At 33.1% G+C, this 18,382-nt stretch overlaps 1 protein-coding gene across 1 annotated transcript in view; it reads right to left on the reverse strand.

Annotated features, from left to right (window-relative positions):
• Window positions 1-18,382, reverse strand: part of KCTD3 (potassium channel tetramerization domain containing 3) — a 71,481-nt gene that overhangs the window by 30,301 nt on the left and 22,798 nt on the right. Inside the window, exons 4-11 of the mRNA XM_027871887.1 lie at window positions 18,006-18,079; window positions 16,759-16,817; window positions 16,395-16,475; window positions 15,611-15,754; window positions 14,924-15,014; window positions 5,077-5,267; window positions 2,922-3,037; window positions 39-126 (exon numbers count right to left, since the gene is read on the reverse strand). Of these exons, the coding sequence (XP_027727688.1) occupies window positions 39-126; window positions 2,922-3,037; window positions 5,077-5,267; window positions 14,924-15,014; window positions 15,611-15,754; window positions 16,395-16,475; window positions 16,759-16,817; window positions 18,006-18,079 (844 nt within the window). The remainder of the gene's footprint in view (window positions 1-38; window positions 127-2,921; window positions 3,038-5,076; window positions 5,268-14,923; window positions 15,015-15,610; window positions 15,755-16,394; window positions 16,476-16,758; window positions 16,818-18,005; window positions 18,080-18,382) is intronic.

Here is an 18,382-nt window from a genome sequence, read left to right on the forward strand (position 1 = left end):
CTAGAAGTATCTTTTTTTAGGTATGATTATACACTTACCTATATAATATATGGATCCATTGTTACAACCCAACAGCAGGAATGATCCAGCAGTATCATAGCTAGTAATAGGAACAACATCTTGAACCTAATGCAGCGAGATTATTATGAGATGTTAGGTACAACTGTAATTTATCTTTTCTGCTTTTGAATTTCTTAAGTTTATGACAATGCCTATTCAATCATATCCCAATTAATTAAGAAAATTGCTTCCTTCAATAGCCAACACTATGGTGAATGCAGAAGTCGAAGCTAAGTTGTTCAAGAAGGTATGCTCATGATAAAAACTATCCTCAGTTAAAGAAAAGAAGCTTCAAAATATACTTTGAAAAGGCTTTATTACATGCCAAAAAAGGCTAATAAAGCAGGGTAGAAATCTAAACAAGCCAGCACAAGTATCTTTGTCATGGGTGCACAGATTGGTTAACTTAAAATTTGACTTAACTCACTCGCCTAATATTTTCCGAGAACTTTTAAAGCTCCCACCTCTATAATTTGTATTAGAGGAAAAATGTTGATTAACTATTAATTTATTATGTTAGCAAAGAGAAATGGTTGAAAATGATCACTTATTACTTGAAACAAGTACTTCTTGATTGTTCCACTGATTTTCAGAAACACATTTAGCTTTTTATGAAGGAATCAAGCTTCACTGAAAAAAAAATCCAATCATTTATCTATCACATGTGTCTGAAACTCTGAAAGATTTTGTTGCTTTTTTCTTTTTTTCTCTTCTCTGGGTTTACTCTGCTTAACTGCTCACCAGATACACTTTTAATGTTAACTATGTATTTTATAAAGGCTCTTTCAAAGTAGACTGATAATGTGGGTTGTTACCTGCTTAAAGATTTACAGTTAAATGTTACATTTCTAAAGATATAAAGTTTGGAGGATCAACCAATTCAACTGTGAACAATAAAAGTTCCCAATTCACTTTGCCCCATGTGGTGACATCACCACCTATGTTAGTTTGACTATCTATATAGCTAACTATAAAACTAAGGAAATTAGATTTATTCCAATGATTTGCACCTGGAAAGAACTTAAAAACATTTGTTGTGTGTTATAGTGAAAACAGCACTAGACTTGGAATAAGACACACATGGTTAAATCCCATCTGAAAGTTAAAATTTTCTCATCTATAAAATGCATATCATACCACCAATAAAATAATTCAAATGGTTAAGATTAAATCCATGTAAGACAATGAATGCAAAGCACTTTGCAAACCTTTAAGTACTGTGTCAATGTCAGCTATTATTATTCAATTGCTAAGTACTGTAAACTGCAACACTGGTAATATTTTTAAAATACCTTATGATAAATAAGATGATCCTATGCTGTAGACATGCTAACTCTGGAAACTGTTTAGAAAAAAAAAAACAGGTATCTAATAAACCACCAGGATTTAACCTACTAAATTAAGTTTCTGTTTTTATCTCTCTGAACTTGTATTACACAAATTGTGTGTATTATCAACTAAATGCCAAATGTAAAGCTTAAATCAATCAGGAAATATAATGTGTTATTATGACAGAAATTTCATAAAAGGGGTTATTTAGCCATGAAGTTTAGTAAATGGCTCATATATTTTAAGCAGTTTAATGAGGATAACCCAGTTGGCAAAAATGAATAGTTCTATTTTTATCTGCTTTTGTGAGAACTTCTCTGATAGTATATGCAAAAAGCTAGAGAAACAAGTAAGGAAGAAAACGATCTTTTCCCAAAAGTTTATTCGTAAGATTTCAAATCTTTCATCAACATTTAAGCTTTATAGATATTATTCTATCAAATAAAACTTAAAAAAGGACTTTTTGCTTTTGCCACGATTTAAGAAAGCATACCTAAAGTGTTTCTTTGCTTAGTGTTTCACTTGATGCAAATACATCAGGTCAATCTTTATTACCCATCTAAAGAACAATACTGCAATGGCTGTCTTTTTCTACTGTCTTCATGTTATCCATGCATAGGATTGTTGCTGAAGGGCCAAATCAGAACCTACTCAACCAGTGTTGTGACAGTCAGAAGAGTCAGCCTTAGGTCAGCTCTGCCTCTTGAGATTTGCAAAGCAGACTCTTAAATTTCATTACACACTATCTCTGCATTGTGCCACAAAGACATTAATCTGGCTGGGTTACAAAAATGTTTCCTGCATGAATGCCCAACTCCTTTCCAAGATCTTGCCTGAAATGTAGGAACAGATATATTCTTGTTGTCAGATATGTTTTCCCAAACATATATGTTAAAAAAAAAAACATACAAAACCAAAACCAAAAAACTATCAGTTTACACATGAGTGTATTGCTAAAGCATAATTATCATCCCACCTCAGGAAGCTGTTATGGGGTTTCCAGGATCCCTGATGGTAGGAGAAATTTTGTGTGAAATTTTCAAAAATGCTTGTAAATAAGATACTAAAAAAAATCCTTTTAGAACCTATTTTTTTTTGTCTTATAACCTTTCAGAACAATTTTTTCATGTTTAGATAGATTTAAGATGTTTCTAGTTGCTCTCAAAATAGAAATTACTCATTTACCCTAATATTTAACACTAATCAGATCTGATTTTTTACAAAGACTAAACACATTGGAAATCTAAGTTACAGATTTAGAGCTGAAAAGGATCTTACAGGCCATGTAGTCTGAGTCTCTCACTTTATAGATAAGGAAAGTGAGGCCCAGAGGTCTTAAACAACTTACCCAAGATCACAAGTGGTAAGTAGTGAAACCAGGACTTGAACCTGGGTTCTCTGACTCTTAATGCAGCACATTTTTTTCATTGTATAATGCTGCCTCTAAGGTGGAGGCATTGTCTAGAAATCTTTGTCATGTTCTCAGGTCCTCTTTCAGCTCTGTAATATACTTTACCTTAATTTAAACTAACCTGCCAGTGTTGAGTTACAGCATTCCACACTCCCACTTTCCCGGTATGACTCGTGGCCACCAACTGGTTACCAATGAAGAAGAGAGCATCTACGGGAACTCCAAGACTAAACACTCCTAAAGAAAGAGAGAGAGAGAGAGAGAGGTAAATGACTTAATGTTAAAAAGCAAACCATTTACTTCACTTGTACAAGGTTTTATTATTTATTTTATTTATATTATTATAATGAGTATCTCAGATTCGAAGTTATTCTGTCTTTATTTTTTAAACTGACAAAAATGGTTTTTATTATTTTTACTATTTTTTTAAATGGTTTTTAAATGGATGCTTATTTTGAACTCAACACAGGGACATCAAGTCCACATATCACTACTTCCAAGTTCTATTCCTGACTCTGACACAACCTATATATGTGACCACAGCCAAGACTTTTTAGCTAAGACTCAGTGTTCTCATTTACAAAAAATGAGGAAACTCAACTAGATGTCAACATTTAATATTCTGTAATTCTAAGTTTAGGTCCTTAAAAGTATTAGTGTTTAGATATCTGCACTGTCACTTATGTGGGCAATTTCTTCAAATATCTCATTCCCCAGTCCAGTTTAAAAATGTTTGAGAGCAAAGACCATGTCTTATTTTTTATTTCCTACATAGTTCTTACACAATGAACTCTTTAAAAATGCTTATGAGTGGAAAAAAATGCTTATAAATCTTCATATTTAGATATACCTTTCTGTGAGTAGATTTATACAAGTATAAGTAAGAGATATAGTTAACAATTAAAATAATAATGATAGCTAGCATTTATGTAGCACTTATTATGTGCCAGGCACTTTGCTAAGCTCTTAACAATTATTATATTAATTGATCTTCACAACAACCTTGCTTCAGGATAGGCAGAGTAAGTACTATTATTATGCCCATTTCACAGATGAGAAAACTGTGTGACTCCAGGCCTGGCTATACCCACTGAGCCACTTAGCCACTGCCACCCCTAAATATACATTGTATCTTGAAAATTCTTACCAATACTAAAAATAGTCATTTTGGCAGGAAAACAATTTGTACTGAATACAAAGAAACATACTACCAATAAAAGTAGTAATGTTTTATACCTTAAAAAAACAACATATAAAAACAAACAAAACCTTGTGAAATCAGATAACCCATTACTCATTAAGAAATGAAATTTCTATATTAAAGCCAAGAGCTACCATTCTAAACTTTTTCAGTTACATGTTGTTGTTGTTGTTGTTGTTTTTTAACAAAATAGTGCTTTAATTATGATGCCAAATAATTTTTCAGGGCATGTGAAATTGACTATATTCAGCAACATGGGTCATATGAAAGGAGGCAATAATAAAAACCAAGAAACAACTAGAATTGATTACTCCAGAGAAGCATGAGGTTCTGGGAAATCAAGGAAGACAGTCTGAACGGTCTCAAGGAATTTAAAGTGTCACTCCTTCTTAGGCTCAACGATCTTGATGGCAATCCACAGGGAAGACAACAGTATAAGTAATGACAGGTTCCTGTCTTAACGGGCCCTCTCAGTAAAATACTGCTTATAGCAGCAATCCAACAGCAGTGTCTTATATAAGTAATACTGAAGGGAGTTCAGCCTCTGGGATAGCTCTATCATGGATATGCCAACCTTTGCAATTTTCTCTAGATGGTGTTGTCAGGTTCTGAAGAGCGTTTGTAACAACAAATGGCTTCTTTTACAGGGTATGAACAAATTACTACTGGACTATCTCACGGCAGAGCTACCATGTCAGTCTTTGCAAACAAAGCAAGTCATAAAATCTCCTTCATGTGTTATAACCAGACACACTTTATTTAGTGAATGATCACATTTGCAAATGCAAGACTTGCTTCCTTTTGTTTAGTTCTCAACGTATAAAAATTTTTAAATTATAAAAACTACTGCTTCCCTTAAAAATTAGTATCTACAGTACAATCATGACAAAATTTTCCAGACTATGAAGGTATCATCATTTGTCGCGGTAAAGATATTGGTTTAACCTTTTTGTTTAAGAGAAGAAGTGGTTATAAAATTATTAATTTCTTTGCACAGGTTTTATGAAAACTGAAATAAGTGACTATCGTGATACTCCCACAGAATCTTCATTATGCAAACATGTTTTTTTCCCACCTATTTCACTACCACTGCCTCCATCTTGAATGCTCCACAGAATAATACTACTATCTGAGGCAACAGCCACCATCTTATCTTTGTCTCCATGTGGACCTCCAACCACTTTTGCATTTAACGCCACTCTTTCAATAGTCCAATCTAAATAGGGACTTGTAAACACCTGCTGCCATCCAGAAGATTCTTTGATTCTGTTAAAAAAAAGAACCAAAACAAACTGGACTTAGTTTCAATTTTATAATCAAGACTGTTGTAATTTTACCAATTTACAATCTCATCCAATTATCTTTTTTCCAACTAGAACTTATTGCATGAATATTATGTAACAAAATTTAGATTATGACCTATGTTTCAAAATGCTCTACATGTATTCTGAATTTTTTTTAAAAAGATAAAGCTCTTATTTCTTCAACATAATCATATTATCTGAAATGTTAAATACAAAATAAAAACAAAAATCCTATTTATGATCACTGCCTCTTCAGATAAAAATGATAATATAGTGCTATGGTTAGGCCTAAACCTACAAAAACCAGAATTTGGGGAATTAAAAATGAATCTTACAACTGACCCTATTGTGCCCTGGTATCACAGATACTATGATCCTCTATTAATCGGCCTCAGAGGAAATGATCTGGTACAACATAGAAGTTACAATATCTAAGTAAAGTAGTAAAGTAAAGGATGGCATTTCAGTTTTAAAATCCTGGCTTCTGAATATTTAAACCAAATCCTTATGGAGTTAATCACAGTAATACCAGAAGCTTTATCACAGTTCTAATTTATGCTTAAAGATGTAAATACCTACATCTAATTCACATAAAATACATAACTATAACCTCTTTATAATGATTTTCTTTACTATCTTAATTTATCAATTTCCAAAGGATAAGGACTCTGCTTAATTTTTTAGAAAAACTTACATATTTGGTCCCTACTAATTTATAACAACTGAGAGGAGGGCTGGGTTGAACTTTATCTTTGCAAGATCTATAGGGAAAAAAGGTTGCTAAAACAAATGATGAAAGCAAAATTACAAAGAAATATTCATTTTAAGGACTTCTACAAATATATGCATACACACATATTTGCTAATTATATTCATTATAACAGGCTGACTAATAATATCTAGTAAGTAACATTGTTAATCTTAAAATGTTACAGATACACAAAAACAATAAAATTGCCATTTAAAATTAGTTTCCTCAAAATTAGTGAAGCTTAACTTTACCAGAATCCTTACTTTTCCCTATGGGCAGTACTAGAACCTGGAAAACATATCTTTGCACTGCAAAGCCTACAGTTTCCAACTTATTCCACTAGATGGCTCCCCTGTGTTGGTAAAGGAGAAGCTGACCAACTCATAGGTAAGTGTTTGTTTAAAACGGGAAAGAGACCTCAGAGGTCACCTAACCCAAGTCCCTAACTTTGAAGAAGGCAACAATGAAGCCCAAAGGAGTCAAGCAATTTGCCCCAAACACATCAAGAGTTAGAGAGACAGCTGGGAGTGCTGTTTCTACTGTACCCAACTAGGGACTGAAATAAGGAATTCACAGATGAAGCCAGAAAAAATAAAAATGAAGTTATTTTAAAGCATAATAAGGTGAGCATATCATTTGCCATGATTTTGAAGATGTAAACATGAAGAAAAAATACTTGTGTTTGGAAGGATACACAGAGTGGATTTTTTAAAAATAAATTCTGTTATAATAAGTTAACAGAGAAATGGATTTAAACATAAGCAACCAAACAAACAAAAGTGTGAGTATGTGTACAATGTCAAAGTACATAGTGGACAATATGAACATGACACTGTATATCATAGCAAATAAGTCATCTAGTAATATAGTTTTAGTTTAGTTTTTAACAGAAAAATCATGCAATGACCTAGAGTTACCATTTATGTAGAGTATTATTACATTATAGCACTCAGAACCTCTGGGCTAGAGGTTCTATCTATCCATCCAATTGGAAGTTTCCTCTAGAATAGCACCCACAACTAGTCATCCAGGTTCTACTTGACCTTCAGAGAAAGGTGAACATGACATTTCTGAGGCAGCCTCGTCTTCTTACTTTAGGTCACCTAATTATTAGGAAGTTATGCACTACACCGCCTCTCAGCAATTTCTACCCTAACCATAATGAGTAGAAATAATCAAATCTCTCTTAGACATGATTTATACAGAGAAAGAATGATATGCAATTCAGAGTTCTGTCTCTCCATACTCCAGTGAAGTTACTGCTCAAGAAAAGAAGTCAATGACATTCAACAATATTCTGAGATTCAAGATAGCACTAGCTAGCTATGTTTACTATTCATCCACTAGGGACAGAAAAGGTTGTATTGAAACTAAAGGGTTTTACAGACTTTGTGATAAGGCTGATCAGAAGACATACCCCTTTTATCTTGCAATGATTCCCATGAATTTTATTTAGGTAAATTTCAACTGAATACAAATTTTAAAGGTATATGTTTGTTTAAACCTGAAAGGAATAAAAAAGATCATGTTATATTATTGTAAGAAGTCTGAAATTTATGAAAAAAATAGTTGCACATTTTATAATTTGTTTTTAAATTTAAGGCTTATAAAATTCAAAAATCAAAAAAAATATTTCTCCTAAACTAACTCTCCCTCTTCCCCTCCCAAAGTTAGCCTTCAATGGTGTTTTTCTGGTCTCATCTTCCAACCTAAAATAGAAGGCTCTGATAATCAGCCATTCACACTTGTTGACTGAGAACTCAAACTTATCTATTTCAATTAAGAATTTGTGGAGGTTTTTTCAGTTCTTCATTTCCAGCTATATGAGGGAAAGGCTTTTTGATCTACTAAAAGAAATGTCGAGCATTGACAAACCAAGAACCACACCAGACACATTAAGCCTATTTGCCAGCCTTGGCAGTAAACTTGATTTAGTTTTTCTTTCTTTCTTTCTTTTCTCTCCCTCTCTCTCTCTCTCTCTCTCTTTTCCTTTCTTCATGCAGGAGGTAGGGTAGAAATAAGGCTAATGGGATAGTGCAGGTGAACAAACAAAAACAGAACATGTATTTTATCATTATCAAAATGCTCCCCTAGTTCAGCTGGCTGAAATTATTAGAGGTCAAGGGTCCCTTATCAACATGGTGAACTTGAAGATATGGGTTCCAATCTTGCATCTAAAAATGTGACCATCAGCAAATCACTTAAATGCTTTGAACCTTAGTTTCTAACCAGTAAAATTAGGATGATAATAATATTATTATAGTTTCTACCTCACAGGGCTGAGAGTCTCAAATGAAATAATATAGGGAAACTGTTACTCAAACTTTAAACTTCCATGTAGGAGAGGATTCTGGGAAGATGATGTGGGAAATACTCCCACAAACAAGACAAAATATTGCCTCGAAGTGAATGTAGAGGCAGAAATAAAAATCAGGGTAAAGCAGTTGTCCTCCTAAGACAACTTGAGAGGACCTCAGGAAAGACTGGACCTTAGGGGCCCTTTAAAATGCTAACTCCTCTAGGCAGACTCCACTGAATCAACAAACAACAAGCCCTGGGGGCAGCTGGGTCTCCGGAACTTTCACCGTACCAGACAGCATGAGGGTTGGATAACTGAGCAGAGGAAGGCTGAAGGACCAGGCACAGCTGTGATGATCAGATGGGCTTTGGACTGCAGCTGTGGGCAAGGAGAAGCAAGCACTGTGGTAGCAAAGGGTCAGGGACCTTACTGCCTAGACACTTGCAAGAGAGCAGAGTCCCTGGTTTTGGTTCCACGGTAGAGGGGAGTATTGAAGTTTGCAGCCACAGAGAACAAGAGCCATTTGGGGAGCAGCTTGTCTGGGAGTCCTCACTGTGGCTCAGGGGCAGAGAGAAGTGCCCAAGCTCAGACCCCTAGACATAGCTCAGAAAACAACAGTAAGAAAAATCTGAAGCCTGAGACAGCATCCTCTACAATTCAGGGCTAGAAGCTGACTATAATAATAAGCTGCTAAAAAAAAATAATAATGAATAAGCAAAGAAGAAAGAACCTGACGATAGATAGCTACTATGAAGACAGAGAAGATCTGGGTGACAGATGACAGAAGACAGTGAAGTTTAAAAAGTCACTCTTACCTCAAAGAAAAATGTCAAATGGTCACAAACCCAAAAAGAGTTCTTGGAAGAACTTAAAATGGACTTCAAAGACCAAATAAGAAAGTTTGCCGAAAAATTAGAAAAAAAAATAAAAGTGATCCAAGAAAATCAAGAAACTTATTAAAAGTCAACTAACTGGAAAAAGAATTCCAAAAACTTAAGGAAAAAATAACAATTAAATAACAAAATAACATAAATAATAAAAAATAAACAAATATATATTTATATAAATTTATTTATTTTACTTACATAAATAATAATAAAATAACAAAAAATAACAGCTATATTCTTCTAAGAACAATTCGAAAGACTAAGTCATTTTGAGCATGATAAATACCCAAATCAAGTACAAATGACCTATGAAGGTAGATGCTATCCACATCCACACAAAGAAGTGATAAATAGAAATGTTTAGTATAGTTTTACCTAAAATAAATATTAGTGTCTAATGGTAGCCTTCTCTAGTGAGGGGTGGCAAGGAAGGAGAAAAAAATAATAAGTACCCAGGAGAGAACAAAAGTAAATTTAGAAGAAAGCACAGAAAAGCAGTGTAGATTGAAAATGACGTCTAGCATGTATTGCATAGTTTTTCAAAAAGTGAACAGTGTGAAATGGAAATTCATGGTTTATACTGAATACTCTTTTCATGTTGGACCATGTACATGGAAATGTTCTATTTGTCATTTTGTATTTAAGTTCAAAATGAATAAATACAAAAATTTTTAAAAGCCTCTATGCAAAATATTCCTCTACTTATTCCTTACAGATCTTTGTTTCTTCTCCCTCACTAGTTTTATAACCTCAATCTATCACCCTTGATTTCTTTTTTCCTATAGAATAATAATTTATATTCATTTGGTGTTACATAATTTCAATTTAGTAATTGATGATTTTTCCTAATTCCTTTTTATTTAGTATTCAGTGTCACTTATATTATCAGAACCTCCGTTTATAAAGATTGTTTTAGCCTGAGTGTTAAAAGAGGTATTATAATAACCTTCTAAGCAAGGAAGATGAACTTCTCACAAAAACCTAAGACAGCTTTCTCTTTAGATCTGCAAAATGGAAACTTCTAAATAGAAATTTTCCAAAATATAACTCTACAAAAATGCTTTGCTTCAAATAGTGAAATAAGTCAAAGTATCCTTTCCATACTTTCAACACTCCACAAAGAACACAACCCACAAAAGTGTCTCCAAAGGAAAAATTCGAATTTAATTATCACTAAAATATAAATTAAGGCCAGAAATGGTTTTATGAATGATTCTAAACAAATATGAAATGACTGTCAATCACAATGAAGCCTTTTAATAAAAAATACAACTAGGTTTTCCTCAAATATAATTTATATAGGGAGCATTTTTGTCTTAATTCTCATTTTTGAAAACTTAATTCTGTGGTGAAATTAATCCATGGTGAAGTTAAATTTAACTGAATTTTATGGTGAAAATGGTTATAGTCTTCATTTTGCTGGCGAGTAAGAAAAAAAAAGGGCTACAATTTAACCTATTGATTTTGTTTAACTTTAAAGTTCTAACACACAGGACACTGCACTGCCAAGTTAACATTTTAATAATAATTTAAATGACAATTTCAGAGCAATCACAGTATCTTCAATGTACATAAACCAACTACATAGCTCATGCCTCTTTTAAATTCAAATAACTCAACTAAATATTTAATAAGCAACTCCTATGTACTAAATCCCAATAAATTCTATGCACATGCTTCCTAGGAAAGGTAAAAATGATATAAACTAGATGACCATTAAGAAAAATCCCTTTATGTCACGTATCACACATGTACTGTTAACATGACACTCAAAATCCGCTACACAAGTTGTTTTCTTGTCTTGTGCCAGTCACTCCTAAACCTTAAAATTAATTTGACATCTTGACAGTCAAAACTAATAAATTCAAAATTATATAATCTAGGTCAAATAAACAGGCCTAAATCATTCTGGACAAAAAAAAACATGGGGACACAATAATAATTCTTGCTGCCATAGTTCAATACATTCATTTTCAATGGCACAGTTATAGATGGATTAAACAGAACTGAAGGGAACTATCAAGAAATTTTACATCTGGCATCTACATGCCATATTATGTACACTAATAAGAGAAACTTAAGTTAGCTTTTAGTACTATAAATGTAACAATTCTATCCTATGACCAACTAGCAGGAATACTACAGGAAAAAAAAAAGAATTATATCAAACTTGAAATTATCGCTATAAATGAAACTAAAAGACAAAATTATGTTACAGCTCAAGATAATGGTGATTAATGATGAATGATTTTCCTTGGAAAGGTAAAGATTTTGGTGGATGTTATAGCTAAAGGTAACAGATGACTCACAAATTTTCTTTAGGAAAGAAAAATAAAGAAGTTGGTGAGTATGGTTTTATTGTGTATACAAAAGGCATAAGAAGCATTTCATGAAACATTTGCTCTCTTCCTAATGCCATTTTCATGAGCTGTATTTCCAAAGAGGTCACAATGAACACAGTTACAGCTTAGGCACCACCATACATTACAGATTAAAAGTGAGAGAAAAATGCTACAAGAACTTTACAATATTTTCCATTGATAACTGGTGACTTCAATGCAAAGGTGGGCATGAACAAGGACAGAGAAAATACATGTTAGAAAATATGGTCCTGAGGTAAGGAATCAGAAAGGTCAATGACTTTTACACTAACCAGAAGCCTCACTTCAGTATTTTCTTGAAGAAATGAAAAAGATAAACATTATAAATACCAAAAAGCATCATAACAATGAAAATTATTCTAGAATGACAAGAAGCAATTTGTTACTAATGTGAGAGTCATTCCTGAATCAACTGTGTACTATAAATATCATGTCCACTTTCTTTTAGAAAGGAGTAAGAAAGTGCTTTTGAATGTGAAATCAATGCAATTTTAACAAACAAGGAATTATTCATTACTTATGAGAGTCATCACCCCCCACCTTGTCAGAGTAAACATTAAAATTAATACAAAACTAGAATGAAAATGAGAAAAAGATGGAATGTACAAAATAAAACAATTCTAGCCTGACCTATATAATAATATTAATATAGAAGCTTAAAAAAATTGTCATTAACAAAGGGAAAGAAAAGCTAAATACCACCTCTATCATTCTATTTGAATGTCTGTCAAGACAAAGAAAGATGGCTGCCCAGGGTAATTTCAGTGTAGAATATAAACTCATTTATAAAAACCTTACTTAAAAAAAAAATAAGATGGTGGAAAACTATTAAGAGGATCACCTCATAAAATAGCAAGGAACAATAAAAAGAAAAACAGGTTTCAAGAAAACTTGGTGATAGACCTAACTACATAAAGTCATCCCAAGGGCATTTAAGGATGAAACATGGAAGACTATAAATTACTGAAAAGATCAGCCTATCTTTTTAAAATAAACTCTTTTCACCACTCAGACACTGGATCCACACCATATTTTGACTCTAACATCACAAAACTAGAACTTAGAGAGGAAGGAAAGCTGGATTGAAAGAAAATGAAACAATGGGGCAGCTAGGTGGCAAGTGGATAGAGCACCAGACCTGGATTCAGGAGGACCTGAGTTCAAATGTGACCTCACACACATAACACTTATTAGCTATGTGACCCTAGGCAAGTCACTTAACCCCACTGCCTAGGAAAAAAAAAAAGACAACAAAACAGAACAAAAATAGGGGAAACATTTGGATTAAGCCAGGCATATATATATAAAGTAAGTTTAAAGTGAAGGCAGAACAATTATGAAGGGTTTGAGGGATCAATTTTCAACGTATTTAAAGGAGCAAAAGATATCAAAAGTATGACAAAAACCTCAAACTATTATTACCCCCCCTCCATAAAAGGGGACATCAAACATCAAAAACTCCTACCCTATATACCTACTTTACCATTCATAAAAAATTTTATGAGAATAATCTAGAGGCAGCTAGGTGGCACAGTGAATAGAGCACTGGCCCTGGGGTCAGGAGGATCTGAGTTCAAATCCAGCCTCAGACACATTACACTTACTAGCTGCGTGACTCTGGGCAAGTCATTTAACCCTAACTGCCTCACACACACACACCAAAAAGAATAAGCTACACACATTTAGGCCATCAGAAAGGAACAAGCAGGCCTTAACAAGTGATATTGAACAAAAGACCACATCTTTACCACAACTGGCTAAAATTCTTTTTAAAAAATACAAGATTCTACTAAGCTTGCTTTTTATTTTATTTTTTTTACTATAAAAAAGTTATTTTATCAAATAGGGCAAAATATTCCCTTAAACGCTCTCCTCCACATATTTCCTATGCACAAGTCAAAATTATATCAGATTCCCTGAAAGATAAAACAGTAGATATAAGATTGTTCAAAATCCCTCTGAACAATAAAATCAAATGAGGCATAAAACTGGGAGACAAGCTTGCCAAAGAAGTTTATCACTTCATGGAGAAAACATCCACCAAAGAGACCAAGCTGAAAAAGTACTTACTTTCCACGTCAAGTTCTGTCTGCAAATGACATTGTGCTGATTGTGGCGTAAGGCTGCCCTAGTGCTCTTAGGTGTGTTCTCTCTCTATTCTCCTTCTCTGTGATCTCATTGGCTCTCACAGGTTCAACATCATTTCAATGTAAAAGTCTACTAGATCTATAAATCCTCTAACCTTTGTTTCACTCCTGAGCTCCAGTCTGAAATCAACCTATAGAATAACTAGAATGCCTCTATTTAGGCATTTCAGACTCAACATATCCAAAGAGAATCTTTGTTCTTTTTAACTTTCCTATTAATTCCTATATTGGTTACATAGCAAGAATGAGGGGGATCATAGCCTCATTTCCCATTCACATTCTCATGATGTCAAGAGAATTCATGGACAGCTGCCAACATGTTTGATGAACTTTGTGATTAACTGAGTGGAGGATGTGGGGGGTGGAGGGATGTATAATAGTTATATAGGATGGGAAGGCATAAATGAGTTATCATCTGTATCTATAGGTTATAATCTATAGAACCTTCCATCAGTAAGATTCCAGAACTGACTAATAATAAGAATATATCATCCTTGGAAACTGCCAATTTCTTTGCATAACGCCAATCTTCTCCCTAATATGCAAACCCTTTTTAATACTACTATTCTTTTGGTGAAATTACATGTCTGAATCAGGGAACACTACAAGCTCTGAAATACTAAAGTTGAGGATCACCCAAATGGGAATGGTATGTGACGGGAGCAAGCAAAATGTAATACATTACAAAGATTTTCACAGAGGTTGTGTAAAAGATATTATCAAAGAAATATATGACTAAAAACAAGGTGGATTAGTTATATAGCAAGAATGAGGGGGATCACAGCCTCATTTCCCATTCACATCCTCATGATGTCAAGAGAATTCATGAACAACTGCCAGCATGTTGGATGGACTTTGTGATTAATTGAGTAGAGGATGTGGGGGAGTGGAGGAATGTACAATAGTTATATAGGATGGGAAGGCATAAATGGGTGTTCATCTGTATCTACTGTAAAACTGAAGGATAACAAATATGTTAAATCAGAAAACAGAAAGAAAATTTATATTCCACCTATCAGAAAACACAAAAATAAACAGGGAACACATGAACACAGGCTAAAGGAATCTACTCCTCCACTTGAAAGTATAAAAGACCACCTTTACTGGAAAAAAACATACAAACAAACAAATGTCAATGTAAATTATATTATACCTGTAACAAACAGCAAAATGGGCATATGCAGCTACAATCCAGTTGTGATGGCCAGCTACTATCAGCACCTTTCGTGGATCCACAGGAAATCCTGTTAACCATGTTAAAAGAAAATTAGTATGCATTCTAGTACAAGAAGAAAAGTGGGGAGCGGAAGCCTAGGGAAAAACAAAGTAAAAACCGGAAGAAAAAAACAGAAAAAGACCAAAAGAATTTAGTTCAGAAGGACATACTTGACAAAAAAGGTAAAAAGGAAAACATAGAATCACATATTGCCTTCAAGTTGACAATAATTTCTGAATCAGAACTATTTTAAAAATTCAAATAATACCCATTTTTCTTGATAATCATATCAAAATATATTTTATATTCTAAAGATTCCAGAGAAATAAAAATATCACAAATACCATTTTGAAAGAACACAAAAGCGATTCCAACTTACATGAGATGCACTAAGATTTATTCTATCAAGTATCTATTATAGAGGACAAAGTTTTTAAGGTGTTGTAAAATATAATAACAAAAGCCAAAAGCAGACACAAGAATGAAGTGCTTTGTCAGTAGTCAATTTAAAAAAGGCATTTTGTCTTAACTCTATTCCAGTATTTCTAAAACTGTCTGCAACAGTAGCTGTGCTCAAGAAAGCATCCCCAACCCATTTCCCCATCATTAGAAATTATTGCTCACCCAGTCTAACTGCCTCTTCTCCAGTTCTAGAGAGAATGGGCTGGGCACCATTTCCACGGGCTGACTGAGCTTCTGAAGAATTCTGTCCTATTCTAGAATCAGCAGAAGGTCCAGGAGTATTGTTTATTTTGCGACTAGGGATACCTATTAAAAAAAAAGAAAAAGAAAGAGGGTAGGTGTGAATTTTATTCAGTGAGTGAAGTTACTCAGAATAAAAGATTCATAACATTAGGAAAAATATCCTTAATTTCATAAAATACAAATTTTACTCTAAGAAACATAAATCTTAATATCAACTTTGTTAGTCACAAATAATTTCATTACTATCGAAAGCAATTAAAGATAAAATACTGTCAAACTCAAAGGACAGGAAAACAGGAAAATGACCGAAGCAGTTAGTGATCAAAATACAATAAATGGAAGTAGAGATTGTTAAAAATCCCAGGGAACCAGTTAAACATTGTTCAAATTGTTACAAATGATGTTAGCTCAAATGATCAACTCAGGAATGTTAATGCAAGTTCAAAGCTAGCTCAAGTGTAAAATTAATCATTCTCCATGTTACCATTCTAAGATCTAAGTGGGAGGTAGAGTGTAGATTTCCTAAGAGGCCTAAGAGTTTCAGGTTTGGGTTCTAGTCCTGGCTCTGCCATTATGTGAGTGACCCTGAGCTAGTCACTTCTCTGAAGCCATTTTCTCCGCAAAAGGAGAATTTCAGACTAGTTACCTTATGTTTACTGACAAAAATATGGACAAATCAAAGTCAAAATTAAAGGAAGAATACCTGGTGGAGGCAAGTAGCCATGAAAAAGGACACTGCCACATGACGAACGCTCCAGTTCTTCACATAAGAGAAGTCTTCTTACTAGAAGTATTATAAGCAAACTGTCAAGTGTAAGTAAAAGCAAAAAAGAAAAACAGTACTTCATTTTTATTTTCTAGTCAGCAAAGGAATAAGGAAAAAAAGAGAAGAACACTGGGTGTAGTGAATATAGCTGTGCCAAAATTTTCTTACTATTTTGGAGAAATTTTTAAAAACAAGCATTAACTTTTCCAGTGAAACTTAAGGTTTATACAAACATGAAATACAAAGCAAAAAACCATGGACCGAATTACAACCACATAGTTTATTTAATAGGGGAACATACCTAATGGAGTAATTCCATAAAATTCAGCTTCATGTCTGAGAACATTAATACTCACTCCCCTACAAAGAAATAATAAAAATAAAGTCCCTTTACTATCAATACTTGGCTTTCCACTTCAGAGAAAAAAGAAAATGATTTTTATAATAAGAGTTCTAGATCCAAAAGATATCATAAGAGGTATCATTTCTCAAGCTTATCTTCATCCTTTGTAATTTGGAAAACTATATGTAAAGATCCACTCTTAAAAGAACCACTTAAAAAGTCTAACCTATGTAAATGAACTGAATAATTAAATCAGAAGTACAAGAGCTTCCATGGGACCAAGGTGAAGAATCACAAAGCTTATTAGTTTCTGAGTGTATATAGTACTAGCAGGGCAAAAGTCAGCCTTTTCTAATAGGCCTCGAACTCTCTGAAACCAGTATTAAAAGAAATATGATAAGTGTTTAATTGAGGACAAAGATCAAGATCTTTGGATACAAGATGTCTAGATAAGGAATGACGTGGCCAATGATGACATGAAAGATGAATTACGGAGTAAAAGGTTAATTTTTTAATAACTGTATTCAAAAGTCTGCAATATTATGTAATTAAGCAAATATTTATTAAGTGCCTACTATGTGCAATGCACTATAACCTCACTCAATATGAGGAATTCTGAAAATTTACATGAGCCCATAACCTAAATGAAATACAACAGTAGGTCTCAGAAAGTCAGGAAGCAGACACAGATATACTAATTAGGCCTCTGTTTCACAAGTGAATTGAAGAACAGTCAAAGTAAACTTAGTGTTATTTTACCCTGATAATATGGAAAACATACAAAGACAGAATTCATAAGGACATAGTACAAGTACAAATGAATGAACAAACTACTCACTAAACAGTCTAAATTATCTTTGAGCAAAATAGAATTTTAGTTCCATTTTAGTTTTATAGTATAAAATTACATATCAAAAAGGATTAAAAGATCCCTTAACTGAGTGTTAATCTTGAGGAATTAAAATAAAACAGAAACCAAAAACAGTAAAGGTGGTCAAAATAATTCCTTCGGGATAACTAAGATAAAGTAGAAGGGAAAAAAAATTAAACATGCCAAAATAGTTAACACCCAGTAGGATTCTATGGATAAAACACAAAACCATGTAACTCAGCCAGGCCCTCCCCCACTTTCTTATCAAATAGGTCCAAAAAATTTTTAGTCACATAAACAATGAAATTTAACGAAAATCATAGGTGTTTCTTACCGTAAGTCAAGCTCTTTAGTTCGAAGAAAATTTAAAATGGGTGCAAATGCTGCTGGATCTCTATCAATAAATATCTGTTTAAAAAAAAAAAGCTTTACTTTATTATTTATTTATGTGCATTATTTTATTAATATGGCATCTATATTATATTAACATTAATACAATTTAGTCTTCTAATTCTATTATGTCAAATACATAAAAAAATGTTTCTATATACAGACATCCTAAGTAATCAAACTGATGTAAAACTTTTTCATTTGAAAATTAAGAATATAGCAGATATAATTATTCTCTACAGATACTTTCTCATTCAAAAATGAACCTAAATAATATTATATATGACAAATTATTTCTGGCTCATTCCTATTAAATATTCA

Source organism: Vombatus ursinus, unplaced genomic scaffold, assembly GCF_900497805.2.
Source record: "Vombatus ursinus unplaced genomic scaffold, bare-nosed wombat genome assembly UNPS02014798.1, whole genome shotgun sequence".
Classification (NCBI taxonomy): Eukaryota; Metazoa; Chordata; class Mammalia; order Diprotodontia; family Vombatidae; genus Vombatus; species Vombatus ursinus.